Source organism: Psittacula echo (assembly GCF_963264785.1).
Source record: "Psittacula echo genome assembly, chromosome: 16".
Classification (NCBI taxonomy): Eukaryota; Metazoa; Chordata; class Aves; order Psittaciformes; family Psittacidae; genus Psittacula; species Psittacula echo.
The window spans coordinates 260,469-285,157 of record NC_137752.1 but is presented as its reverse complement, the minus strand read 5'-3'; the positions used below and the strand labels follow the sequence as shown (position 1 = coordinate 285,157).

At 48.1% G+C, this 24,689-nt stretch overlaps 6 protein-coding genes across 11 annotated transcripts in view; 4 read left to right on the top strand and 2 right to left on the bottom strand.

Moving 5' to 3' along the window:
• Positions 1-182: 182 nt before the first annotated feature.
• SURF2 (surfeit 2) lies at positions 183-3,047 on the bottom strand. The gene is made up of 6 exons (XM_080630758.1): positions 2,930-3,047; positions 2,646-2,800; positions 2,321-2,424; positions 1,715-1,906; positions 976-1,136; positions 183-283 (listed from the first exon to the last, which is right to left on the bottom strand). The coding sequence occupies exons 2-6, from the start codon at positions 2,771-2,773 to the stop codon at positions 200-202; spliced, it is 669 nt and encodes a 222-aa protein (XP_080486884.1). The 5' UTR covers positions 2,774-2,800; positions 2,930-3,047; the 3' UTR covers positions 183-199.
• SURF1 (SURF1 cytochrome c oxidase assembly factor) lies at positions 3,046-8,394 on the top strand. 2 transcript variants are annotated; one of them, XM_080630756.1, is made up of 9 exons: positions 3,046-3,345; positions 4,198-4,279; positions 4,394-4,521; positions 4,880-4,962; positions 5,721-5,912; positions 6,204-6,276; positions 6,664-6,826; positions 7,585-7,666; positions 7,909-8,394. In XM_080630756.1, the coding sequence occupies exons 1-9, from the start codon at positions 3,076-3,078 to the stop codon at positions 7,973-7,975; spliced, it is 1,140 nt and encodes a 379-aa protein (XP_080486882.1). In that variant the 5' UTR covers positions 3,046-3,075; the 3' UTR covers positions 7,976-8,394. The 2 variants fall into 2 exon arrangements, with proteins under 2 accessions (XP_080486882.1, XP_080486883.1); XM_080630757.1 differs by lacking the exon at positions 4,198-4,279 and having other exon boundaries at positions 3,090-3,345.
• Positions 8,395-9,106: 712 nt separating this feature from the next.
• RPL7A (ribosomal protein L7a) lies at positions 9,107-13,402 on the bottom strand. 2 transcript variants are annotated; one of them, XM_080630721.1, is made up of 8 exons: positions 13,358-13,402; positions 12,700-12,820; positions 12,106-12,255; positions 11,131-11,271; positions 10,743-10,822; positions 10,268-10,398; positions 9,774-9,843; positions 9,107-9,270 (listed from the first exon to the last, which is right to left on the bottom strand). In XM_080630721.1, exons 1-8 carry the CDS (start codon positions 13,358-13,360, stop codon positions 9,166-9,168), a joined length of 801 nt encoding a protein of 266 aa, XP_080486847.1. In that variant the 5' UTR covers positions 13,361-13,402; the 3' UTR covers positions 9,107-9,165. The 2 variants fall into 2 exon arrangements, with proteins under 2 accessions (XP_080486847.1, XP_080486846.1); XM_080630720.1 differs by having other exon boundaries at positions 13,337-13,364.
• A 52-nt stretch (positions 13,403-13,454) lies between these two features.
• On the top strand, positions 13,455-19,641 carry MED22 (mediator complex subunit 22). Its single transcript, XM_080630972.1, has 4 exons — positions 13,455-13,606; positions 13,856-13,936; positions 14,239-14,447; positions 18,467-19,641. Exons 1-4 carry the CDS (start codon positions 13,484-13,486, stop codon positions 18,663-18,665), a joined length of 612 nt encoding a protein of 203 aa, XP_080487098.1. The 5' UTR covers positions 13,455-13,483; the 3' UTR covers positions 18,666-19,641.
• SURF6 (surfeit 6) lies at positions 18,656-24,169 on the top strand. 4 transcript variants are annotated; one of them, XM_080630971.1, is made up of 5 exons: positions 18,656-18,786; positions 20,441-20,656; positions 21,229-21,320; positions 21,762-23,311; positions 24,104-24,169. In XM_080630971.1, the coding sequence occupies exons 2-4, from the start codon at positions 20,479-20,481 to the stop codon at positions 22,428-22,430; spliced, it is 939 nt and encodes a 312-aa protein (XP_080487097.1). In that variant the 5' UTR covers positions 18,656-18,786; positions 20,441-20,478; the 3' UTR covers positions 22,431-23,311; positions 24,104-24,169. The 4 variants fall into 4 exon arrangements, with proteins under 4 accessions (XP_080487097.1, XP_080487096.1, XP_080487094.1 ...); XM_080630970.1 differs by lacking the exon at positions 18,656-18,786 and adding an exon at positions 19,767-20,019; XM_080630968.1 differs by lacking the exon at positions 18,656-18,786 and adding an exon at positions 19,767-20,118.
• CCDC180 (coiled-coil domain containing 180) overlaps positions 23,251-24,689 on the top strand; it is a 33,091-nt gene continuing 31,652 nt past the window's right edge. The window contains exon 1 of the mRNA XM_080630965.1: positions 23,251-23,264. The gene's annotated coding sequence lies outside the window, so the exon portion shown is untranslated. The remainder of the gene's footprint in view (positions 23,265-24,689) is intronic.

Below are 24,689 nucleotides of genomic sequence, written 5' to 3'. Positions count from 1 at the left end.
CACACTGATAATCCTCTTCATGAGGAAGAGTCCCCAGTTCTGGGCTGCCTGTATGTGGCAGTGCTTCTGGGGGGCAGCTTGAGGCTCTTAAATACAACTTGATTCTACCCCACTGCTCCCCTCCTCAGCTCTAGCAGGTAACAGCACCCACTAGAATTGTTACACAACAGGCTTCAGACCACTGTAGTTATCACAAAGTTTATTTGCCATTTGCTGCTTTCTTCAAGTTCTTGGGTTTTTGATGATGACTCCTGAATTTCTTCTTTAAAGGGCCTGACTGTTTCTGTAGAGGAAAATAAGTTAATCAGCTGATTTCCAAACCCTCAAGACATCTTAAAGAGAAACTGAGTGTGCTTTCCTTCACCAACTGACAGAGCAGGAGATCTTTCCCTGTCCCTACCTTGCAAGTTTGCATCCCTTTCTCTGACAGGACTCTGGTTTCATTAGATACACTGTGTAGCGATGAACCCAAATTGCACCCACCCTCAACTCTCTGGTTTGATATAAAGGATCTAGCCCCTTCCTCGGAGTCTGCCTTGGAGAGTTAAAGGTTTGTCCACCTTTATGTAGGGAACATCTGTCTCCTTCCCAATCTGAGAAAGAATACTCTCGCAAGGCAAGACCTAGCCAGCTCCTCAAGAGGCAGAAAAAGGGCTTAGAAGGACCCTGTGCCTTCAAAGGGTTTGTCTTTGGTGGGGGGAAACACGCTTCAGTCTTCTTCTTAGGCCAGTGTGCAGCAGGATCCTGTCAATGGCCTCTTTATGCAGGCAGGAACAATCCTAGTGACTGCAGACAAGGTGAATTGCTGGTGGCAGTTCACAACTCAGGACACAACCAGGGGCTGGCACATGGGGAAAAGCCATTCTGAGTAGCTCTGCACCTTCTGCTGGTTCTCAGACAGGAACAGATCAAACACATACAGGATGGGATCCCAGCTTAAGGCTCCCCTGCTGCTGCATGCAGCGTGACTCTCACCTTTCCCCGTTTGTTGCCACTGGCTCTGCTGACATCTGTTCTTCCACCATCCTCTCTGTTCATGTTCTGCTTGGTCCCATCATCCTCGCTGTCTGTTGCAAAGTCATCATTGCCCTTTGTGGTTTGTGGAGCCGCTGGGCTTTTTCTTGGGAAGAGTGCAGCTAAAATACAAATACTTAGCTCAGCATCAGCCCTCTGTGACACAGGCTTCCCCCCGACTTTACTCTGAGGACATCTTAAAAGCAATTGTCAAAGCTGCTTCCAGTTGCTGAGCTCATATGTGTCACTACTGGAATACTTGGGAAATAAACATGCTGGTTTATGAGGAGTGTGCTGGTGCTCTCACTCACCCCACTCTGGGGACTGCTCAGCACAGGCCGTTCTGGGGTGTCATCCCTGTCCCTCCCATAGCCAGGCAACACTCTCAGGTGTAAGCAGCATGGCCTGACCAGCTTCTGTGAGATTCAAGGATTTGCTAGGAAATGAGGAAAGCAGAGATACCTAAAGCAGTAAATCCCAGTGGTTTCTGGATCCCACCCCTAACACCTTATGTGATCCAGCTCTGGTTATTACTTAGTGATAACTGTAATTTCTTATCTGGTTGTGGTAAGCTTTACTGAAACCCAAGAACTCCATGCCTTTGGCATGTGAGCAACAAAGAACAGTATAGAAAAAATGGGAGAAAATCCCTTCAAAAAACTCCCTTCAGGACACAGATGATAGTGATGTTCTCACTCACATGGGTACAGGTCACTCATGCTATCGTCTGTCTCCTCTCCATCCTCATCGCTGGACTGTGGCTCCCAAAATTCCTCTTTTCTGTAAGGCTGCCTGCTACTGTTCATTTGGTCATCAGGGTGCTGCATCCACCACTGCTTCCGTCGCAGGCACGCCGGGATGTACTCCACTCCTTCCTTCTGGCACTCCTCATCTAAGAGAGCAGCTCTTAGGAAGGCCACCCTACCACCTGAGGCCTTTTCATTCCCAGCTCCTAGCTTGTGCTAAATGCAACTCAAAAGCAAGTCAACCTCCAACTCTAATATACACTCATGTAATCTACAGTGACGCTATAGACCGTAAAAGAGGGGAAAGACGTTTACACTGAGCCTGTGCTGGAGGAGTGAACTGCCCTCTCCAGTAAGGATGTTCCAAGGTATTTGCTAGAGGCCAATTGCTCCCTACACCTGGGATCTTCCTCCCTAGCTGAGGAGCACACACAGCAACAGCAGCACTGTACTGTCAATCTAAAGAAAACTGATCGATTCCCTTCATGTAGATCTAGTGGAATCTCAAAAGTTCAGAGAAAAAACCTCCTCTGCTTGTTATCTTCAGAAAAGCTACTTACATGTTTTTAGGGCCTTCTGATAGCGCCTCCCCTGGACATGAGACAGCACTTGCTCTGGGTACTTGTTGATGTGCCTGAGAGTCAGCTTGCAAAACAGCTGGTGTCTGACAAAGGCAGAAACAAAGAGCCAGCAACAGAGTTTAAGTTTGCTATTGTGTAGTAACTTTTCACTAACAAGGACTGTGCTCAAAGTTGATAAATATTTTACAAAGACTTTTCCAGTCTCCCAAACCCCACAGACTCAGGAACCTTTGTAAAACTCTACCGCTGTATGTCTGAGATTGAACAAAGCGTAAGCATATCACACAGGGGGAAGAATACGTACAGGTTCTTTGTGCTGGGCACTATGTGGGGCTCAAACATGCTGTAGTCAAACTCTCTGGCTGTCTTTATCAGCCGCTGATACTTCTTGCCATTAGTGTAAGTCTGCAGGTCCGACAGCCGACACAGCATCTCGTGTCCCGTCAGCCTGCACCGCACCTGAAGGAAACACATGGTCAAGGAAGCGCAGGGGGTTACCCAGAGCTGGGGCACACCCCGAGCCCCCACCAGCTCCCCTCTCCCGGCGCGCCCCCAACTGAGACAAAAGCCTCTGGGCCCGGAGCTCACTGGGTTGAGCCCATGTGCCGCGGTTCCCTCAGCCCCGTCAAGGGAAGCGGCCCCGGCCTCCCCTTGCAAACCCCTCCGAGAGGCAGCCGCAGTCCCCCACAAGGCTCCAGCCCCACCCGGCCCGGCTGCACGAGGCTGAGCAGCGGATGCTGCCGCAGGAAGAGCCGCTCCGCCTCGGGCACCTCAGCCCCACCGCCCGCAGGCCCCGCCGCGCGCTCCGCCATGGCAGAGCAGAAGGCCCGACTTCCGGTGCCGGAACCATAGAGTGGAGCAGCCAGAGAGGAGCCCGCCCACGCCAGGACCTTCGGGACCGGAGGCTCGTGAGCGTCGTGAGGAACGGTGGCGGTGTTGCCATGGCGACGGGGAGGCTGCTGTTGCGCGCGGGGCCGCATGTGCTGCGGCAGCGCCGAGGCCGGGTGAGAGCAGAGGGGAGCGGGGCCTGGGCCCGGGCCCGGGCCTGGGCCGAGGGGAGCGGGACCAGGGCCGGAGGGAGTGGCGCTGGGGCGGGGAGAGCGGGACCGGGGGGAGTGGGGCTGGGGGAAGTGGGGCCGAGCCGGGGGGAGCGGGTCCTGGCTGGGCGAAGCGGAGCTGGACCTGGCGAGGGCCGAGGGGAGCGGGGCCAGGTGAGGGGAGCGGGGCCGGGCTGATCCGAATAACGCCCGCATCTCGTCCGTGCCGCGTCCCCCGCGGTGCTCGGCGCTACGGAAGCGCACGGCCGAGCTCTCCCAGCTGCTGCCCTTCAGGTTGCCGGGTTCCGAGGTCTGGCTGCGGTAGGGTGGTGTCCGCCCTCGGCGGGTGAGGGCACCGGTTTCACTGCGTGGGACGAAGCGGTCCTGCAAGTGCGCGGAACCGGCGGCAGACAGGCTGTAAATGTGTTCCTGTGCCGCTCCAGCGGGGTCGGAAGGCAGGTACCCCTCTGACAGTTATTGCAAAACCAAGTTAGGCTGGTGCAGATGTGTGCCGACAGCGTGGATGGGAAGGGAAAGCTCATGTGTTGTGCTATGGTCGGCTCTATCACTGCGATTTGATTTATATAATAATATAATATTATAATATATAAATATAATAATATATAAATATAATAATAAGCATATTTTATTATAATCTCACCAATAGTGTTTCACAGGCAGGCAGTTGCTCAGATGAAACTTCAATCCACGGGTAAACAAAATTTCATGCCCCATTGAGCAAATGATATCATCTAGATACAAATTCTACAAAGCAGAGACACAACAAAGGATCTTTCTTGTCTTTCATATTTCATGTAGATATCACACTGCTTGATCAGAAGAACTTTTTTTGGCTATCCCCTAACTAAAGCAGGTTCTGGTCTGGTCCAGCAGACTAAAGGTAAGGTATGGGTTTCTGTTCTGTTTCAGCATCACACCAAGAGGTGACATTTCTTGCAGAAATTTCGCATCTCTTCTTTTATACAAATCCTGATCCTCATTCTGTTTTCCTCAGGTGTTTTTTTGAGGTTCTGCAGACCACAAAGTTCTACAACAGCTGCTGATGCACCTGGAGAAGATACCTTACTCAAATGGGGTCTTCTCCTTGTCCCTCTGACCACATTCTGTCTCGGCACATGGCAGGTACAAATAAATATTCAGTTTTTTCAAGAGATAAGCACTTGAGGACTGTCAGCTTGTTCCATCTCTGGCAGTTTAGTTCAAATCTCTTAGGGGAAAGATCTGCTGTTAACTTAAATTTCTGTTTTCCAAGTGTTCATTTGAAAGTCTTTAAAGGAGAGATTATTATTTTTTACACTTTTATTTCAGTGTAAATATTTCCTCAAATTCAAGTCAATAGCCTCTATTTTCATATCTCCAATTCCCCTGCTTTAGGCAAGGTCTGACAAGAAATTTGTGGCAAAGGTTTTCAGGCAGACTGGGGTTACTGCATTTTTCTGTTCCACCCTGAGGAGTTACTTTTCTGTTTGTGTACTTTCAGGTTCAGCGACGGAAGTGGAAATTAGATTTGATTGCACAACTGGCATCAAGAATTACATCAGAGCCCATCCCTCTGACATTAGAGTATGGAAGCTGTCACTCTCTGCAGAGCACTGACAGTGTGCTGGGGATAGTAGAAGTGGTCCCTGCACTAATGAGCTTATTCTAAATTAAACTGCATTAAAATGAAGGAATCTGATGGGAATCAGGATGTGTGAGCAAATTAGAAAGATATCCTGTTACTTATTTATAGTAAAAGAATAAGTGAATGCTTCCCTGTGGGATACTGCAAATGCAAGTAAAACGCATGAATGTCTGTTCAGGAGAACATGGTATGTATTTCATACCGTATGTAATCTGCCTGGAGAAGGAGGCCTTGGTAGTTGGTGTCTGTGATGTCCCAAGGGAATTATTCCTGCCCCAGGGAGTCTGCAGGGGGCAGTTGTGTCAGATATGAGAGAAATTTTTAAGATCATTTGGGCATATGGCACAACTTTGAAAGAGTTGAGTTGTTCTGTGTCATGATCTCAGATAGGACAGCAATGCTCCCTGTTGGCTGGACATATGTGCAGTGTATCCACCTGCTGATCAGTTGCATGTGGATTACAGGTACCATGGAAAAGGACTGCATTCTGCCTGCTCATAAGCATCTCAATTTGATTCACTGGGACAGTAATAAATGTTAAGTCAGATGGTTATTCCATGAGGTGTTTATCTTTTGTTTCTGTTTGTCAGCTGTATCTAGAGTGAACCATTTGGGAAAAGGAGAATCCCACAGTAAAATCCCCTAATTTGATTTGCCTGTCGCAGCCATGATTTTATTTTCATCTTTTTCCACGCAGCCCTATGGAATTGAAGGAGTTGGAGTACAGACCCGTAAAGGTCCGGGGCCATTTTGACCATTCCAAGGAGCTCTATATTTTGCCACGGTCACTTGTGGAACCTGAGCGAGAAGCCAGAGCAGCCATGCGGCTCGTGTCCCACCCGGAGAATGGCGCAAATGTCATTACTCCTTTCTACTGCACAGATCTGGGGTAAGTTAGTGAAAGTCTTGGTTCATGTGAGCAAACAGCTTCTGTTGTGAAAAGCTGAATCATAGTGGTTGGGTTTATAGAAATGGCTCCTTCTCCCTTAAAAGGCATCTCAGTCTGTTTGGTCACTGAGGCTTGATTTGAAATTGTATTTAAATTCCCCTATAATGTGCACTCAGATGACAAAAACGTGGCACTAAACATATGGGTTCCTTCTTTCTTTCATACTTTGTTCTAGGCAGCAGCAATGAATTTCCTTCCACTCACAAGCTGTATTTCTTTATGTAATTCTAGAGTCACAATTTTAGTCAACCGAGGATTTGTGCCCAAAAAGAAATTGAAACCGGAGACCAGGCTGAAGGGACAGGTAAGAGGGACACAGGGACCAGGCCTGTTACTCTCTGCCCCCTGGTTACACAGAGGCACTACAGAAAAATCAAGAAAGGCAGCAGCCTTGTTCAGTGTCATGGGGGTTTACTTATGGTAGTCATTGTGCTTTTCAAAGAAGGCAGACCTCTTCTTCCCACCTTTGTGTTATGTAAATGTGTTTTACAAACATTTTTACAAACAAAAGGAGCTTGATCTGCTTTTTTTCTCTGCTGTGTTACAGCACTGCCCCACTGCAGGGCACAACTACTTTATAACCAGACCCGAGTGCTGAATTTTTTCTACCAGGACTTGGTATGCCAGAAAATGAAATACATCTTGCAAGATTCCTTTTTTTTTTTTTTCTTCCCTGCATTTCGCATTTCAGATTGAAGATGAAATTGATCTCACTGGGGTGGTGAGATTATCAGAAACCCGAAAACCTTTTGTGCCTGAAAACAACATTGAGAAAAACCGCTGGCACTACCGGGACCTGCAGGCTATGGCAGAGGTGACAGGTGCTGAGCCCATCTTTCTCGATGCCGACTTCAGTAAGTCACAGAGAAACCCCACCACACATCCAGTTTCCATCAATCTCACTCCCTTTCTGCTCAGTTAGTTATTTCCCCTGAGCACTTGGAAAGGTGGACTCATGGAATGATTTAGGTTAGAAAAGACCTTTAAAATCAAGCCCAGCAAGGTACTGCGTTTTTGTCCGTGTACTCTGCTAGGTCTGCTATTTTCAAGATTATAGAGACCTACAAGGAACTTTGAGATTTTTTACAAGGGCAGGTAGTGACAGAACAAGGGGAAAGGCCAGAGGGGAGACTGAGATGAGCTCTTAGGCAGAAGCTCTTCCCTTTGAGGGTGCTGAGGCTCTGGCACAGGGTGCCCAGAGCAGCTGTGGCTGCCTCATCCGTGGCAGTGTTCAAGGCCAGGTTGGACAGGGCTTGGAACAAACTGCTCTAATGGAAGGTGTCCCTGTCCATGGCAGGGAGTTGGAACTGTATGAGCTTTAAGGTCCTTTCCAACATAAACCATTCTATGCTGGGCAGCCAGCGCTGGTGAATGGCAGCGTACTCAGCAGCGTGCTGGTGGTGGTGGATGCCTTGAGCAGCACAACTAGCCCCTTGCAGCCTGCCCTACATCTCTGGCTTTGCTGCTGATTTGGGAATACCATAACCTGAGGAAGAGGAGCAGACACTGCTCCTCTAACTCACATCCAATCTAACTTAATGCTTTCACAATCCCACAGCAAGGACAGCTCTGCATGGTGCAGATATAGGTTTAACTCCTGTTGTACTTGCAGGAAGCACAGTTCCCGGAGGGCCCATTGGAGGCCAGACACGAGTGAGCCTGAGAAATGAGCACATGCAGTACATCATTACCTGGTAAGTTACCCAGGCAGCATGGGGCTGACCTTCCACAAGTTTCTCTTGCATGTAAAGCTCTGCCTGGCATTCTTGCTCCTGCATCAGTGCAACCGCATGAGCTCTTAAGCTGTAATAGTCTGAAGGTTTAACCCAAGTAACATCCTCAAGGTGATTTGAAATAATTATGGGTTTTGCACTGCAGCAGACTTAGGAAGGTCCAGCTCATCTGGAAAAGGTGTAAATGCAGTTTTCTTTCATAGGTACGGCTTATGTGCTGCAACTGCATTCCTGTGGTACAGAAAATTTGTACAGAAGATACCTCTATGAAGGGAAGAGCAAGTCTCTTCTGTACTGCAGTCAAGAGCAGACTTTTCTGGAAGATAGCAGCCAATCAGTCCTGAGAACTGCAGCACACAGTTTTAGGGCTACATGTGCAGTAAAGGTGCACAGCTATCAAGCTGCAAATACATTTGAAGTAACAGATGCAGACTCTAAGGTCCTACCAGCATTATTCAGCTGCAGCTTGGAAGCACTGAACTTGAAATTTTACATGTCAGTTGAGACTTCCAGGGAAGCTGGCTTCAGCATTCATCTTAAGGATACGTGTTTCTTTTGTGGCTGGTGGTAAGCTACAACATTTTAACTTCTCCACAGCTGTACCTTCCAAAAGATGGAAAGGTTTCTTCACACTGAGTAGTCATTCCTGAAGTCAGGAGTGGTTCATAGCAGTTGCATCAGAATAAACAAAGATGGATTTCATGTGCTTGCCTTGTGATTTCCATTGTGCATCTTGCATGCAAACAGGGACCAAAAGAACAGCTATTGCAGATGCTCATGTTAAGTCAGGCAGCCTGGGGCTTTGCAAAAGCATGCTGAGGGCTACTGAAAACAAGCAGCAGCTCCCACAGCTATAGCCTTGTAAAACATGGCAGCCTCCCACAATACCAAGAGATCAAGTCAGCAGCAAGGAAAGAACACAAGATGGTCTAGATTTCCCCTTGCTTTCAACCTGCCTTCCCTGGCCATTCCTGCCCTGGCAGAGGCATGAGACACCTCCCCATATGAGGTGTCTATCTAGTTAGTCTGCTAAAATGAAGTGTCACCCTTTATCACCCATAGTGTAACCCAGTCATAAGTATAATGAGATGCACTGGAGCAATTTTCAATTGAGACACACTTGCATATGCAAGCTAGGCTTAAAGCCAAAAGCAGCCCAGCACATTCAGCTGTATGGTCACACAGTACATGCAGCTGAGCTGCTGTAGATGAACTGTGTGTTAAAGAACGCAAATCATTACAGAGGACTAGTGGTTAAGAGTAGTTGTTCCACATACCTGCTCCATACTGCTGTTTCTGTGGCCCTATTCAATCATTTGATGAAGGCAAACAGAGGTAAGGCAAAGCCACTGTGCTATTACCCACTGCCTGGAACACTGCCATTAACAGAGGCCACCAAAACTGAATCCGAGTGTTTATTCTTTTCATGTACAGAAAACATGTAGCCATCCAGTACATCTTTAACCCAGCTTAGTAGCCAGTTCTTTAGCCTTTGCTTTTTCAAGCTTAGCAATGCGAGCCACTGATTTTGGACCCAAGACGTTACCACCCCAGTGACGCCGGATCTGCAAAGAAGCAAGAACAAGTCAGATACCTTGTACCACCTCTTACTGCACCATTCAACCAACCTGCTCAATTCCACTCCTTTTTGCACAAACGGAAGAGCTCCCTCAACTAGGAAGTCTTACACATTTCACGCAGTGAACTAAATTTCTGGGCAGCACAGAGATACTAGAGTTCAAAAGTCTTTCCCAAGAATGGTGCTGGATTCAGCCACCATGTAACTTCCGGATTTGGGATGGAGTCAAGCCCAGCAGAAGCTGCTGCCCTTACTACAATCCTAGACCTGTGATAGCTCTGTTGACTTCTAACTTGGTGACAGTATTCATGTTTACCCTGCTCTGAGGCAAAGAATCTGCATACATCATAAGCAAATCTTGGTACAACACACCAAACAGGCTTTAAGTTGACGTCACTATGTCTGAAATAATCTGCATTTCACTAGAAAGCTTTTGGGATGTTAACAGTGTAAGATGAAAGAGAAGGCTAGCGGCACAGAGAATCTTACCTCATCATATCTGTCATTGTAATTGGTCTTGACAGCCTCCACCAGCTTTGCAAGGGCTCCCTTATCCTCCCTGTTGGTGACAATTTTAGTTCCTTTAGAGCCTCAATTTAGCATTTTCCATAAATCATTTGCCTCAGCATTTAAGGCTCATAATAACAATGTGGTTTTTCAAGTTAAGCATCATTTGCAAAGGCTTAACCACTCCACGTAGCAATACTTCAGGAATCTGCACTGCTCAGGTTAAGGTTAGTAGTTCCATCTATGCATTTTCAGAGTAACCATTCATTTTGGTAAACCAAAATAATCTGTATTTTCAAGGTCCAATGTTCTTCAGATGACAGGACATATGTATCAGGCATTACAGAGGTAACAGCTTAGGTTTACTATTTTATACTAGACGGACACAGGTTTGCTATCCACTTGCGCTACAGCCTGTGCCTACCCACAGTCTGCTTTCAACCACAGAGAATCACTTCAGATCACAGAACACTTACGGGTTAACTTGGGTGAAAGCAATAGAGGTACACGTCTTCCTGTGGACCAGTCGCCCCAGTCTGGCTTTGCCCTTGATGATGCAGTATGGCACTCCCATCTTGCGGCACAGGGCTGGCAAGAAGACCACCAGCTAAAAGGAAAAGGAGCATGCTGTAGAACAGAGGGAGAACATCTGTCTGTCCCTTGGATCAGCCTGGGGTGTGGCAATTGCTCAGGGTTAAAAAGCTCGTTTTGCTCTTCACTATTAATTCAGGTGAAGAAATTCACACATCACTGCAAGGGCCAAGCCTCATTGTAATATCAAGACAACTACAAACATGCATACGCATTCTAGTGCTGGTAAATGTATTTTTTATGCACTCCCTTTCCACACAATAATTTTGTTCTAAAATGCATTTTCACCCCAAGTCCAGTTCTGACCTCAGCCTGGGTTACATGGGTAGCCTGTAAGACATACTAGCTAAGTACACATACCTCAATGGGGTCTACATCATGGGCAATAACTACAAGCTGAGCCTTCTTGTTCTCCACCAGAGTTGTGACACTGTTAATACCTGAAAAACAAGGAACAGGTAAGCTTTGATTTCACTCAGTCCATTTTTCAGAGCTTTCATGTCAGCCTCATAGAACCAGCTCAAACTCCATAGCAGATGCATTACGAAAGTTATGAAAACTTTCCACATCCACTCAGAAGATATTCCCTGGACAATCTGCTAAAGCTCAGGGTTAAAAAGCTCGTCTATTTTGCTCTTCACTTTGAGATCAGGTGAAGAAATTCATACATCATTGCAATAGCTTGTCCAGTCCTGCCTGGCTGAAGCAGAGACTCTTTTCAGAGTCTCAAGTCCATGTACAAAGTTACCTGCTCGGAGAACTGGTGGCCGCTTAGTCGGAGCATCGCCCTTTCCTGCAGCTTTCTGCTCAGCACGAGCCAGCAGCCTCTGCTTCTTCTCTTGCTTGTTTTCTGGCCTGTATTTGTGTGCCAGCTTCAGAAGCTGCGTAGCTGGAAGAGAACATCCACTGGTCAGCTGCACAGCCCGAAAAGCTAAGCATTACTTTTTAAAATACTAAAGTGCATCAATGATCTTGGTAGTTGTCATCAAGTGTATTTAGACAGCAAAAGGTCAGCATCATCTGCACAGTGCAAGAGTGGAGCACCTCCAGAGCACCTATTTACCTCTGCATGCACCTCTGCTGGCAATGAGCTCCTTCCTTCACCCTTTGGATAAGGAAATGCCTGTGCACCCCCTCAGCAATTACAGTTAAATGTGGTGCACTTTCTCCTTTAAAGCAAGCAACTTCTATTACACCTACGAAGAAATTGCTCTACATAGGTCAAAAATTTCTTGCATAGACACTAGCACCTGGAAAAAACTATTTACTTCAGAATTAAGTAGCTCACACAAGACACTGAAGCCCTGTTTCAGTGTTGGCCTGCAGGATGCCTGTATTCCCCCAAGGCCTGTACACCCATACATGGCTCAAAATACATGTTTATTCAGATGAAGACCCGCAGGTGGTTCTGCAGCAAGCTAGAAGAACGGCCTCCAATGGAAACATGCAGTTGAGATAAGCCTGGGTTTGCATCCTTAAGTGGGAGCTTTGGTATTTTCTATATCCTTTTTCAAGGTACACAGCAGCCATCAAGACTTAAGCCAACGAATTCAGACAGCAGCTTGCCAGGACATCACCCCTGTCACTATTAAAGCCTCCCTAAAATGCTTCCAAAGATTCTCCCCAGCTTACCTTAGTTACGTCTTATTTCAGTTTCTTTCCTCCTCTGAAGCAATCCCATCAACGACCCAGGTCAAGACAACTGCACGTGGCACATCCTTACCTGTCTGGCGGTCCAAAGCCTGAGTGAACTGATTAATGGCAGGAGGCACCTTCAAGCGCTTGTAAAGGATGGACCTCTGGCGCTGCAGCCTGATGTAGCGCGGCCATTTCACAAAACGCGTGAGGTCCCGCTTTGGCTGGATATCCTGTCCTGGAAACACAGACCCTTTAATGCACAGCTGTTCTACAGCCATAGAGCAACAGCATGGGACAGGCACGAGTGCATCAGAGATCTTGGTGGTGATATGTCAGCACTATCATTCAGATAGCAAATATTCTTTCACATCATCTGCACACCGTACAAAGATGGCACTACCGAAGCTTGAACTGAGTTACCATACCACATGGAAAAACGAAAGATTAATCCCAACAGAACCATGGAATGAATCCAGGCAGTACAGGAAACAGCACATTGGCCATAACTACCCATCACATAACTGCCCCAATGAAGGCCAGCACTTAACTGCAAGCAGCAAAGTAAGTGCCTTTATCATTGTCTCCACTCCACAGCTTAATTACAATACATGCCTGTTTACAATTTCGACATCTATTAACAAAACCCCCGGTTGAGTGAGTTGCCCGAACATTCACTCACCAATGCCAAAGTTCTTGGGCCTCTTCTCAAAGAGGGGATTGACAACTTTCTTGGCCTCCTGCTTCTTGACTACAGCAGGGGCTGGTGCCACCTTCTTGCCCTTTGCCTTCTTTCCTTTCGGCTGCAAGAAACGAACACACCCTTTCTTCTTTTGCTTCCAATACTTGTGTACTCAAAAGCTTTCAGTCCCCCGGACTCCAGCCTGGCAGCCTCCAGCCCAGCCCTACTCTTCCAGAGAGCGCAAACCCCTCCCTTTGGCTTCAGAAGGTTTACGAGGTTCCCTGCGAGAGCCACCGTTTAAACCCGCGTGCTGATCCCCTCGGTCGGGCAGCCACTGGCGTTCCGCAGTCCTGCGCTCCCCAAAAAGGCCCCCGCCAGAGAGCCCGGGATCAGCCACACAAGGGGAGAAACGATGCGGCCCGAGCTGGGAGAAGTCCCGAGTCCCTGCGCTCCGCTGCGAGCGAGGAGGCCCAGACTGGGCCTTCCCCGGACCACCCCGCTTACCGCAAGCCGGGCACGAGCACCGCTCCACCCCCCTCGCCAGGCTACCGAACACCCCCGCGGTCCTCCCCGCCGGCCCCCGGCGCAGGGATGGCGGCGGATGGCGGCGGATGGCGGCGGAAGAGCCCTACCCTACCCTATCCCCGCGGCCCCTCACCATCTTGGGCTACGAGGCAGAAAGGACGAGCACAGCCTGCCGGGAAATATCTACGGGGCGCGACGTCTCGCGAGAGGATGGCGGAACGCGGGGCGGGGCGGGGTCTGGCGCGGCGCGCACTCCGCCATGTCGCAGGCGCGCGCGCTGCCGCAGAGCAAGGAGACGCTGCTGCAGTCGTACAACAAACGGCTCCGCGATGACGTCAAGTCCATCATGGACAACTTCACCGAGATCATCAAGACGGCCAAGGTGCGCCTGGGCTCAGCTGGGGTGGCCGCGAGGGAGGCGGGGTCGCTGGCCCCGGCTGCTGCGGGCCTCTTGCATTGCTAGAGGAGAGCCGAGCCGCGCTGCCGAGCGGGGAAGAGCCGCAGAAGAGGGGGTGGTGAAGGCACGCGAGTGCGGTAGGTGCAGAGGCCGCCCCAGGGATTGAGCGGAACCCAGTGATCATCTTCCAGGTTTTTCGTATGTAAAGGCGGCTATGTACGCGTTTTTCTTTAGATTGAAGATGAAACTCAAGTCTCTCGAGCAACCCAGGGTGAACAAGATAACTACGAGATGCACGTCAGAGCTGCCAACATTGTGAGTAGCCCTCTGCTGTTCAAAGCAGTGGACAGGTGCTGTTGCGTGCATTGTTGCACCTAGGGCAGCTTTTACAACGCTCACAAGGACTGCTGCTAGCAAAGTATCCTGGTCGTTGGGGTGGCTGGGGAAGGCTGGGTAGCCTGGCTTGTCAGCTGCAACCTTCTGTCAGAATTCTCATGTAATGTGGGATTTTTTACTTTATTCGAAGCTTGGGCTGAACGAGCAGCTTAGGAGATCTTGTTTTAGAATTGGAGCAAAGCACTGTTTTGATACTCTGTGTTTTTTCTTTCTGCTACAAGGTCCGAGCTGGTGAGTCCCTGATGAAACTTGTGTCTGACCTGAAGCAATTTTTGATCCTCAATGATTTCCCCTCTGTGAATGAAGCTATCAACCAGCGCAACCAGCAGCTGAGAAGCTTGCAGGAGGAATGTGACAAGAAATTGATTGCACTGCGGGATGAGATCTCCATTGACCTGTATGAACTAGAAGAAGAATATTACTCTTCCAGGTACAAATAGGGCAGTGGACTTCTGCCTCATGACTCCATGGAGTGGTTAGTCCAGACAAACAAGTAGTCCTTAAAGTACAGGTCTTGAGAATGTTCCCAGCAAAACTTTACTCTTGTTTTTAATTAGGTCAAACTCTTTTTCTGCAACTAAACTGCCTTTTCCTTGTGGATACCCTAAATGGTATGAATGTCATAGAGGAGTTCACAGTGTCCAACTCTAGGTCCCTGCTTTATTTGGCTAGATTTGACAGATAATCTGCTTAGGCTTCATTTGTAATCATTGTAAAAGGAGATGAGTTTCCTTGGGAGTATAGACTTCTGTCTGGGTATATCCCTGGAGGAGTTGCTGAGCTGGGTCCCAATGTTAGATGAGATCACCATGTCCTCATGATGAGTGCTTTCACAAGTGACCTGGTCACACAGTGTGCCTTTTCTGCTATAGTCCCTGGCCTCCTGGAGTCCTTCTGGGGGTGAGCGCTTGAAATGAACATTAGAGACTTGCTCGGTTTCATTGAATAATGAAGCATTGTGATAGGATTTTCTGTGGAATAACAAATTGTTACTGATTTGTGGGATTTTAAATATTTTAAAAATACTCTTACTTAGAAAACAGGCTTTAGAGGATTTAGACACGCTATCTTTTTATTTTATCTTTTGTCATGCACTCCAGCACTTCTAGTTGATGATGCAGTAAATGAAAAGTGGGAGAAAACAACTGAGAACCTGATTAGTTCGGCTGTACTGTCTGAGCTAAGCGAAGTCAGTGCAATAATGCTATGACTTCTAAACAAAGACTTAGCTTTTAAAAACCTTACTTAAAATTTTAATGCCCAGGATTTCTGTTTTTGCTTTTCTTTCTAAAAATGCTGAATGCCTGTAACCCCAGCTAAGGCAACTAAACCTTCATTGCTCAATATTTTTGGAAGTTAGGCCATTGGTTTTGAGTAATGTATGTATTTTAAGAGTAAAAAGATGTTGATATGACATAGCTTAGGAACTGCTATGACATTGGAAGAGAACTAGAGGTAGATGTTTACAGTTGTTTTTCAAACTTTGGTCATTCTTGGGTGGAGGGGCAGCAAGAGATCCTGGAAACAGCACAGCAATGAAGAGTGACAGTCACAAACCCACACACCAGCCCAGGCTCTGATGGATCAGGGATGCATCCCCTACACAGACTGCATCCACACAACAGTGTGACGTGCTGTGGCTGATAGTGCCTCACGTGTGCCAGATGTCACCATGCTGTCACCAGACTGCCACTGCTGTGTGTCAGTAGCTTTGACTTTTGGCCTAGGGGGTTGTGGCCATGCTGCCATGGTCTGTTCACCTGTCTGGCACCAGGTGCCATGTAAAGCGACCCTTCATAACAGAACTGTCGTCTAAGAACAAGTGTTGGCATACACCAAATGGATTTGCCTTTGTGTTCTTTCTTGTAAGAGTGGTCAGGAGGTGAGGGAACTCGGCAGCTCTGCAGAGCTGTGATCTGAAACCTGTTACCATATAGCACTTAGTCATTTGCTTTTAGCACTTATTCCTTTCCTGTGCTCTTTCCTGTCTTTTTCTGCACCAAAGAAATTGTGTGGAAATGTAGAAATAGTAATTTATTTAAAGTCCTTTTATAATTGGGGTATTAAGATATTTTTAATGAAACTTTAATGTCTAATGTGGAGAAAAAGGGTTTCTGTTATGTCACGTAGTTGTAGAGTGATAATCATGTTCAAATGGCTGTAGTAGCTGGTTTGCCCACAGACACGCATTCTGTGCGGTCCTGGGAGCCCAGCTGCGATTGCCTCTTTGCACCTTCTGTTACTTCCTCATGGATCCTGAGTCCACAGGATTGCCTTAAGAGGCATGCAGTCCCATGAGGCCCAGCCATGGGTTCCACACAGGTATCCTGCCAGCCTTTCTCCCATGCGCCAGTGCTGCTGAAGGTCACTGGTTTATTTTAAATTGTTCCTCCAGGGGAGGCTGCAGCAAAGCGAGCTCCCTGCAGCCACACACCTCCAAGAGCTGCCCCAGGCTGCACAGCTTTGTTCTCTGCTCTTTTCCTGACCACTGTGACAAGCCTGTGGGAGTGTCTCCTGTCCAGGTCTGTCACTGTCATTGTTCTAAAGGGGCTTAGGAGGCAGGCCCTTGCCATAGTGAGCAACTAACAGGATGTGTTGCAGTTGTACAGCCAGGTTTCACTGCTAGGCTTTTATTGCGTACATGAGGGTTTTGATGAGGAGACCTGAAAGCAGGTCTTTGAAACTTAAAGATTGTTCTGAAGGAATCTTTGCTTTCAGTTCCTGTGCTCAGGCAGTTTCCTAAAGATGCTTCTCAGCAGTTTCCCTGCACATAGACCTGGCTGCATGCCTCGAGGGGAGTAGTGAAGTCCCTTCCATGCCCTGAGAAACCCTCAGTCAAAGGACGGAGTAGCAGTGGGCTACAGTGAGCAGTAGCTGCTTGTTGACCCTAACTTTTGAGGAGCATAAGGTGAGAGGTGAAGCTCAGACTTTTGGAACTGTTCTATCTCAAGTAGCAGAAGTGGTTATGCTTCTGACAGAGCTAAAATGTTAGTAACTCCCCTGCCCATATGGGGTGGATGCTGTGACCAGGTTCTCCTTGGAAAGCCTGGCCTGAGGTCTAAGACTGACAGAAGAGGAGTTGTAGTTCTGGTTGGGTCCTGAAGGTCTTTGCTAGTTGAACGCAGCTGCACTGTGTGTTGGCTGTAGGGAAAGGTGATCTTCTAAGGGATTTTACAAAGGCTCCAGATACAAAACCTGCATCCACTGCCTTCTCACTTCTACTGCAAACCTGGTGGGTGATGCTACCAGAAAAGAGCTGAGTTAAATGCTTGCAACTCATGCTTTGTGTGCTTATTCCCCAAAGCGGTAGCTCCAAGCCCAGCTTGCCTTCTCTCATCCTCAACCCCAAACCTGCATTTATGTTCCATTGCTCCCGTCTCTGGGACCATGGTATCCATCTTGAGTGTGGGGTTAGATCTCAGTATATTTCATGCTTGTGCAATTTGAAGTGTCTCCTATTTCTACACTTAAAGTATTTTCTGAAGCATCTATTCAAGTCCATACATTAAAAATGTAAATAAAGCTGCAACAACAAAATCACTTGACCCACTGGGTTTGTTTTACTCTGAACACAAGCTGCTTTCTGCTCTAGCACTCATTTTGTCTTGGGTGTCTCCTATGTGTGCAGCTCCTTCCTCTCAGGAATTTGTTTTGGTTTTGTTGCCATTTTTTCCGTAATTTTCCTTCATAGTTTTAGCCTTTCCACCTTGTCTTTTTCTTAGAGCACAGACCAGAGTTAGCCAGTTCTGTACAAAACATCCCACAGTGCTGGCTCACCCAGCTCCACAGTCTGCAGTGGGCAAACCCAGCAGCTGCTTTTAGCAGTGCTGTTGGCTCAGGTTCTGCTGAATAGGAGCCTTCGGTACCTTGTGGGCTGGGCTTCAAGAGAAGACCCAGAGCTGCTGCAGAGTTTTTCTGGAGAGGTGTGCATCAGTTCCTTCTGTGTCATGACAGGGACAGACCCTAAGCCAATGGTGCTAGGGGTGTTTTCTGTACTGAAATTTAGAGCAAGATTTGTATTTTTTTCCCTCTACTTAGGTTGTGATCTAATTCCAAGTAAAATAATGATGGTGAGGTCCTTGCCTCACTCAGATCAGTAGCAGGATTCCTATGGGGTGCCAGAACTTCAGTCCGTATGTTTTCAGGGACTTGGAGCATCTGGACTGGAGTTGAGGTCTGTTTCAGTTTGTAGAAATGATGTAGAAACTCTGAAGTTCTCCTGATCTCACCAGACCCATCAGGTTCAAGACCAGCCCTGAGCAGTCCTAGGGAAGGCAGGTGTCACAAGGCCTGTGATGATATTCCTGAGCATGGGCCTAGCATCTAGGAGCCATGTTTTGTAATTTTCTTAATGCTTCCCTTCTGTCCTGCTCTCCCGTGCCCCGCACCACCCCCCCCACCCCCCACTGCACTGCTGTCTCTCCTTACTGGGTTGTTTGTTCTGTAAAGCTACAGTCTGTGTGACAGCAACGACCTGCCGCTGTGCGAAGCCTACTGGAGACAAGACTTTGCCACGTTGTCTCCTGAAAGCCTCTCCATGCCTCTATCGGCCGCTGTAGCAGAGCAGAGCGCGGCCGCCGCGCAGAGCTCCGCCCCAGCGCCCCCCTCCGGCCACGGGCACGGCGCAGGCCCCGCCGAGCACTCCTGAGGAGCATCCTCTGCCGCTGAGCGCGTTCCTCCAGCGGCGCTGTGCTGCTGGAAGTCTTCCATCTGCTGAACTGAGGAGCGCCGCCCATGGCCGGGAGAAGGCACTGGAGCTGTGTTTGCAGGTAGGTTTCTGCTCCCTGGACAGCCACGGTGCCTTCTCCAGCGCCAAGAGTGTTCCTCTCTCGTAAGAGATTGTTCTAACAAGTTAGAGTCAGGTTTGCTTTTACATGATTACTTTACGTGTTGTTACGTGTTGTGTTCATTTGATATGCCATTTGTGTCTGTGTGGATCTCAGCAAGTAAACACTGGAGCGTTGGGAGTTGAATTTTTTGGGGATAAACCTGAGCCAAACCAGGAGGCAATGAATGTTTTGGAGTATTCACCGTTTCACAAGGTTATGGACATCCTGCTGCTTTAAAACTCTCAGGATGGCATCCATCAACCTCTGTTCTGCTGCACAGGACAGTAAGGACCTTGCAGTATTTCTTACACAGCAGGCTTCAGTGTCCAACTTGCTCACAGCCATTTGGGAAGAGGCTGTCAGGAGGCCCTTACCAAGGACCAGTGTACTCCCTTTGAAGAGCAAAGGGCACATAGGAATGGGGCGGGTTCTGGTGATGCCACCTGTCGAGGCCACTGGCAGAAGCAATGGCAGGCTCTGGTTGCTCTGGTTCCTTTCTCAGTGTTAACACAGAAAGTTTCTATTAGCGCTGTGTGAGCTACCCGGACGCTGGTGTTTGTGTTGCCGGTGTTGTGTCTTAACTGGGCAGTGGGGTGTGCAGAGCAGGGTGGTTCTGCTGTTTGTCTCGTGGTTTCCTCCCATCTCGGCAGCCTCCCCCCATGCCGTGTGGAGCCTAGCTTCTTGCGCCTGCAGCGCTCTGCCCGGGGCCGCGTTCCTGAGAATGTGCATTTTGGTTTTCCTTCATTCCATTTATTTTTGTAATTAGATTACTCAATAAAGCTCTTTTGTATCCTCTGCCATGGCGTGTGTTTTAACCGGCGTCCTGAAAACACGGCGGTGCTGAGCGGGCGCCGGGACGCGGCTCCCGGGGGCGGCGGGAAGCGCTGCTCCCGCCCTGTCCGCCAACTCCGCGCAGACTGCGCGCGCTGTCCCCCGGCCCAGACACGGCCAATTCGGGCCCGCCGCCAGCTCGCTGTCGTCACTTCCTGCCCGGTGCGGGCTGAGGTCACGTCCTGGCGGCGGCGCGGCAGGTGGGGGTGCCGAGGAGCCCTGGCGCCGCGATGCGCAGCCTGGCCGCGGTGCCGAGCATGGCCGCGCAGGACTCGTACTTGCAGGGCCTGGCCGGGAGGGTCCGCGCGCAGCTGGCTCCGGAGTCGCGGAAGAGGAAATTCGGTAACGGAACCGCAGCGGTTCATCCCCTGCCGCTCCGGGCCGGTGCTTGGGGCCTGGCTCATGACAGCCTCTCCTCTCTCCGCGGGTGCTTGGCTCAGGGTAGGCTGTTGTGCCGGTTTGTAAGGGACAGACCCCATAGTTTGTGCTGCAACACGGGGCTCCTGAGCACTCTGGGGTGTTACCCAGGGGAAGCAGTGGTCTCTGCTCACTTTATACACGTGGTGATTGGATAGGGGGAACTAGGACTTTATTGAAGCGTACAAGCATGTTATTGAGCTATTTAAATAAAAACCCTATAATATGTAATTTTTAAAGGTGTAGATATGCCATTGAAATACTGGAACTTTAGTGTTCAGTAATATCTTGACGTTGTGAAGTGGGAATGTTGTGCTGGTTTGCGTGATTTGGTTTTGCCTTCTAGTGCCTCAGCCAGGGCAGTCTGAGGATGCTGGCAGGCAGATGACGAAAAAGAAGAGAAAGAAACCCAGGAAGCAAGCTGAGAAGGTGAACACGCCTTCAGTCAAACAGACGGTCTCTAATACAAGCAAACCTGCTCCAGGACAGAGGGCAGCCCCTCAGGTGAACAAAGCATCTCCAGACAGTGCTGCACAGAGCAGAAGTGAGAGCTTGGTCACGGGTGAGAAAGCCAGCATTGCTATCGTCAGGTTAAAGTGTCCTGAGCTGAGGTGGCTGCTTTTCAGTTGCTTCACACACATGTAGTTCAGAAAGCCTTTAAAAAGTTCATCTGAATTGAAAACATCTTTGCTTATTCCATGTGCCCTCAAAGCTGTTGTGTACATACAGAAATAGGGTGGCTCTTGGGAAAATGCGTTTAACCTGAGCTGCACTTTTAGTGTATCTGGTAAATCTCTGCTGCAGTCTCTGCTGTGCCAGCTCAGCTTTCCATTGACAGCCTAAAAAGCCTGGTCATCAAGAAAATGTATCGTCAGTGTCTTAGCTTCCACCAGCCAGGTACTTGTCTTCTGACAGCCACAGGGCATGCCAGGCTGTGTCCAAACAACAATATGGGTAGAAAAGGGGGAATTAATTCTAAAGAAACCAATGAAATAGAAACTTTTGGCTTGTTTGGATTTTCCATTCTGTTCACAGCATCTGCAGAGTTCTCAGAGCTTTTTCCATAGCCACAGAAAGTTCTGCTTAGTTAGTGCTGTCTTTTAAGTATTCCTGTTTTCTTCCTCTTGTTTTCAGGGAACAAAAGTGACTTGGATTCCCCTTCCTTTTCTGCAATAAATCTCTTGCGTCAGAGACTACATGAGAAGATTAAAAAAGCTTCTGGACAAGTATGAGAATTCTTTAACATGTATCCATACGTGTGTTAATGCAATAGGCATTCTCCCTGGCCTCCCAGGGGTGTGGGGACAAAACTCAGGGTTTGGGCTCTGTCCATCCCATAGGAAGTACCAGGTGGTGTTGCTGGGAGACCATCATGTGTTCTGTGGTGTGAGAAGACCCAGAGCCTGGCCAAGGGGACACTGCCCCCAGTGATCCGTAGTAAGAACACTAAGAACCTGAAAGAGAGCATAGCTATAGGGTGTTGAGAGAGAAAGAGGTTTGAAACACCTTTACTGTGTTTAGTGTCTCTAAACACTGAGCCCAAGACTCCTTGTCATAAGTCACACATTTCTTGTGAGAGATTTGAAAATGGGAAGTTGAGGACATCCCACTTTAAATTCTGATTTATCCCTGTAAGGCTCCTGATTCATGTCCATCCTCCTTCTTAGGATGATGCCAAAGAATTGCCCCCTGCAGTCTTGGAGAAGAGGCAGCGAAGGAAATATGAGAGAGAGAGAAAGAAGCGACGAAGAAAGGAGCTGATGATGAAGGCAAAAACGGAGAAGAAAGAAACTGAGGAGGTACCAGCAGAGCCAGAAAGCAAAAAGGAGAGCAATGCTGAAATCGTCTTCAACAGGGTTGAAGTCCATGAAGAGAATGAGCTGAGCAAAATCCAGAAAAAGAAAGAGAAGAGGAAAGCAGTGAAAGGCAAAATCACTCCTCTGACAGGCAAAAACTACAAGCAGCTGCTGAGCAGGCTGGAGACCAGGAAGAATAAGCTGGAGAAACTCAAGGATAAGGACCAGAAGAAAGCTCAGGAGCTAGAGAACAAGATGAAATGGACAAATGTTCTCTACAAGGCAGAGGGTGTGAAGATTCGTGACAACGAAGAGCGCCTGAAAGAAGCCCTGAAACGTAAGGAGAAGCGTAAGGCGCAGCACCAGAGGCAGTGGGAGAAGCGTACAGAAAAAGTGGTGGAAAAGATGCAGCAGCAGCAGGAAAAGCGTCGCAAGAACATTCAGAAGAAGAAGAAAGACAGGATAGAGAAGAAGAAAGCCAGGGCCCGGAAGAAAGGCCGAGTTCTGCCAGAGGACTTGAAAAAAGCTGGCTTGAATTGAGCGCGGGGCTCTGCCAGGTGGGGAGTGACGGGACATAGTCTGTCTGTCTACCTACAGCTTCGGCCCAAGCAGGTAGTGCCCGAGGAAACCCCCGGTGGTTTTGTAATAAACTTTGTAATAAGCCAGCCCGTTGTGTCCTTGGCCTTTAAATTTCCTGTCCCCTTCTGGTTGGTTTATCATCATCATTGTCCCAACGGGTGGTGCCGCTCCGGCGCAGGGGGGCTGCTGGAGGGGGCGTGGAGCCCTAGTGCCCTTGAGGGGGCGGGACGTCCGAGGCTCCGCGCTCCGCGCTGCTATGGCGACGAGGATGCCGCCACTGCCCCGTCGCGTTGCCGTGGCGCCGCGCGGCGCGGCTGTTGTGCTGAGGCGCGGCGGCGACCGTGCCCCCTGGCCGCACAAGAGGTCTTGCCCTTCAGTCCAGGGCCCTCGGACACCGGGAGTCATCGCATACCTTTGAATCATCGGAACGCTTCGCTGCGGCAGTTTCAGTGGAAGCGACGTAGTTGCCATGTAGTTTCGGCCTGAGTAGAGCCTTTAAACCCTTTGTCCCGCAGCTTCTAAACGGCATTTCTTCTGGAAACAGCCCTGGAAGTTGGCTGCGCGGGCTGCGTGCCAACGGTGGGAGGTGTGCGCCGCGTTCCAGGCAGGGAAGTTACTTAATATGCTCTTTGGATGAAGTAAGCAACGAGAATAGGTTTCCTATGAAGAGAGGAAGGCTCACTTGGGTATGGATTCAGAAATTCCTACTGATGCCAAGTTGCTACAGCGTTACCAGCAGCAGAGTACTGAAAGAACAGCCTACAATGCCTCCACACAAGAGCCACCATTGTACAGGTAGAGAACAGAAGCGTAAAACCCCAATTATATGTTGATGATTACAGGTATGGAGACTAAGATTTGCACTGGGACTTAGACATGCCTGAATTCTTGGTCACAGCACTAACAACTTCTAATGGACTGTCTCCTTGCCAGATGTAAATGGAGTATAGTGAGCTGCTGCCTGTTGAAGTGCTCATTAACATGCTAATTTTGCAATGGCACACATGTTGTATGGCTTTTCTTTAAAAAATAAATTGTATGTCTTTTTTATTCAAAGGAATCTAAAACACGCCTGGTCTGATACGTATTTTTGAACTCTGGTTTAGACTATGTTAATGGTTTACATGATGATGAATTAATAATTATGTAATAAGCAAAAAAATAGATCAGTGTGTCCATCCTTTTCACCCTAATCCTTCTGCTGAATAATGACACCTTTATCCTCACTTCCTCTGAGGAGAAACACAATACCCCAGCTGATGGGAAGAGCAGTGGGCAGATAAAGGCTACTTCCGCATTTCTCACTACTTCTTACTAAACAGTTCACAGATTTTTATACCTTTTAGAGATAGTATGTATGTCCTTGTAGTTTGCATGTTTAAAATCTAGCATTTATTGCTTTTATGCCATCACAGCAGTTTGGAGCTTTTGAGCAACATAGGCTAATTCCTCAGTTCAACTCATCTCAAAAGAAGGAACTTTGACTCTTTGAATCATATTTTTTGAAATTAGAATTATGCTCATGTTCACTTAAATGTTACATTTTGCCAACTAAATTGAATATTATACCACTGCAAGTCCCTCCTCTTATTACATTTAGTACAAATCAAAGCTTTATTCTCTTTCTGTTTCAGAGAAGCTACAATATTTCAAAAGGCTTGGAGAAGTGTCAGTCTAAATGCAGCTGAGGAAGTCAGATCCCTTCCTCATTTTATTGGTAAAATATATTTCCTTTAATCATAGAATCATAGAATCATCCAAGTTGGAAAAGACCTTTAAGATCATCAAATCCTTTACCCCAGGACTGCCAAAACCACCACTAAGCCATGTCACTGAGGAAAATGTCAGATATTTTAATTGGCCTTCATTGGGAACTGCCCTACATATAATCATTTCAGCTGAACAAGGTATAAAATCGAACTTGGAAATGACCTGACATCTTCATGTGGATCAGGGTTGCCTAGAGCCACATCTAGCCTGACCTTGAAGGTCTCCTGCGATGGTGCAGTTGATCAATAATACCTGAACTTAGTTCATAGTTTCCACGCTTTTATCCTTCTGAAAATTACAAATTAATAAAATAAAAGGCATTTTTAATATATCCTTTGCTATTTTTAACCTACATTTGCATAGATTTCCTTCTAGTGGAAAGCTGTCATGCACTGTGACAGCTGCTGAAACTACAGAGCTCAGAGCGTGAATTTAGGGATTCATTGTGCA

Excerpts from the sequence above, each read along its gene's own strand:
- SURF2 (XM_080630758.1), bottom strand. The coding sequence starts at position 2,773 with ATGCTGTGTCGGCTGTCGGACCTGCAGACTTACACTAATGGCAAGAAG. Across the intron at positions 1,137-1,714 it reads CATGAGTGACCTGTACCCAT|CTGCACTCTTCCCAAGAAAA; the intron begins GTGAGTGAGAAC and ends TTTGTATTTTAG. Across the intron at positions 284-975 it reads GTGGCAACAAACGGGGAAAG|AAACAGTCAGGCCCTTTAAA; the intron begins GTGAGAGTCACG and ends TTTCCTCTACAG.
- SURF1 (XM_080630756.1), top strand. The coding sequence starts at position 3,076 with ATGCTGCCGCAGGAAGAGCCGCTCCGCCTCGGGCACCTCAGCCCCACC. Across the intron at positions 3,346-4,197 it reads TGCGGCAGCGCCGAGGCCGG|ATATCACACTGCTTGATCAG; the intron begins GTGAGAGCAGAG and ends TATTTCATGTAG. Across the intron at positions 4,280-4,393 it reads TCTGGTCCAGCAGACTAAAG|GTGTTTTTTTGAGGTTCTGC; the intron begins GTAAGGTATGGG and ends TGTTTTCCTCAG.
- RPL7A (XM_080630720.1), bottom strand. The coding sequence starts at position 13,360 with ATGGTGAGGGGCCGCGGGGATAGG. Across the intron at positions 12,256-12,699 it reads GCCCAAGAACTTTGGCATTG|GACAGGATATCCAGCCAAAG; the intron begins GTGAGTGAATGT and ends CTGTGTTTCCAG. Across the intron at positions 10,399-10,742 it reads ATGATGTAGACCCCATTGAG|CTGGTGGTCTTCTTGCCAGC; the intron begins GTATGTGTACTT and ends TTTTCCTTTTAG.
- MED22 (XM_080630972.1), top strand. The coding sequence starts at position 13,484 with ATGTCGCAGGCGCGCGCGCTGCCGCAGAGCAAGGAGACGCTGCTGCAG. Across the intron at positions 13,937-14,238 it reads ACGTCAGAGCTGCCAACATT|GTCCGAGCTGGTGAGTCCCT; the intron begins GTGAGTAGCCCT and ends TTCTGCTACAAG. Across the intron at positions 14,448-18,466 it reads GAAGAATATTACTCTTCCAG|CTACAGTCTGTGTGACAGCA; the intron begins GTACAAATAGGG and ends TGTTCTGTAAAG.
- SURF6 (XM_080630968.1), top strand. The coding sequence starts at position 19,908 with ATGCGCAGCCTGGCCGCGGTGCCGAGCATGGCCGCGCAGGACTCGTAC. Across the intron at positions 20,119-20,440 it reads CCGCGGGTGCTTGGCTCAGG|TGCCTCAGCCAGGGCAGTCT; the intron begins GTAGGCTGTTGT and ends TTTGCCTTCTAG. Across the intron at positions 21,321-21,761 it reads TTAAAAAAGCTTCTGGACAA|GATGATGCCAAAGAATTGCC; the intron begins GTATGAGAATTC and ends CCTCCTTCTTAG.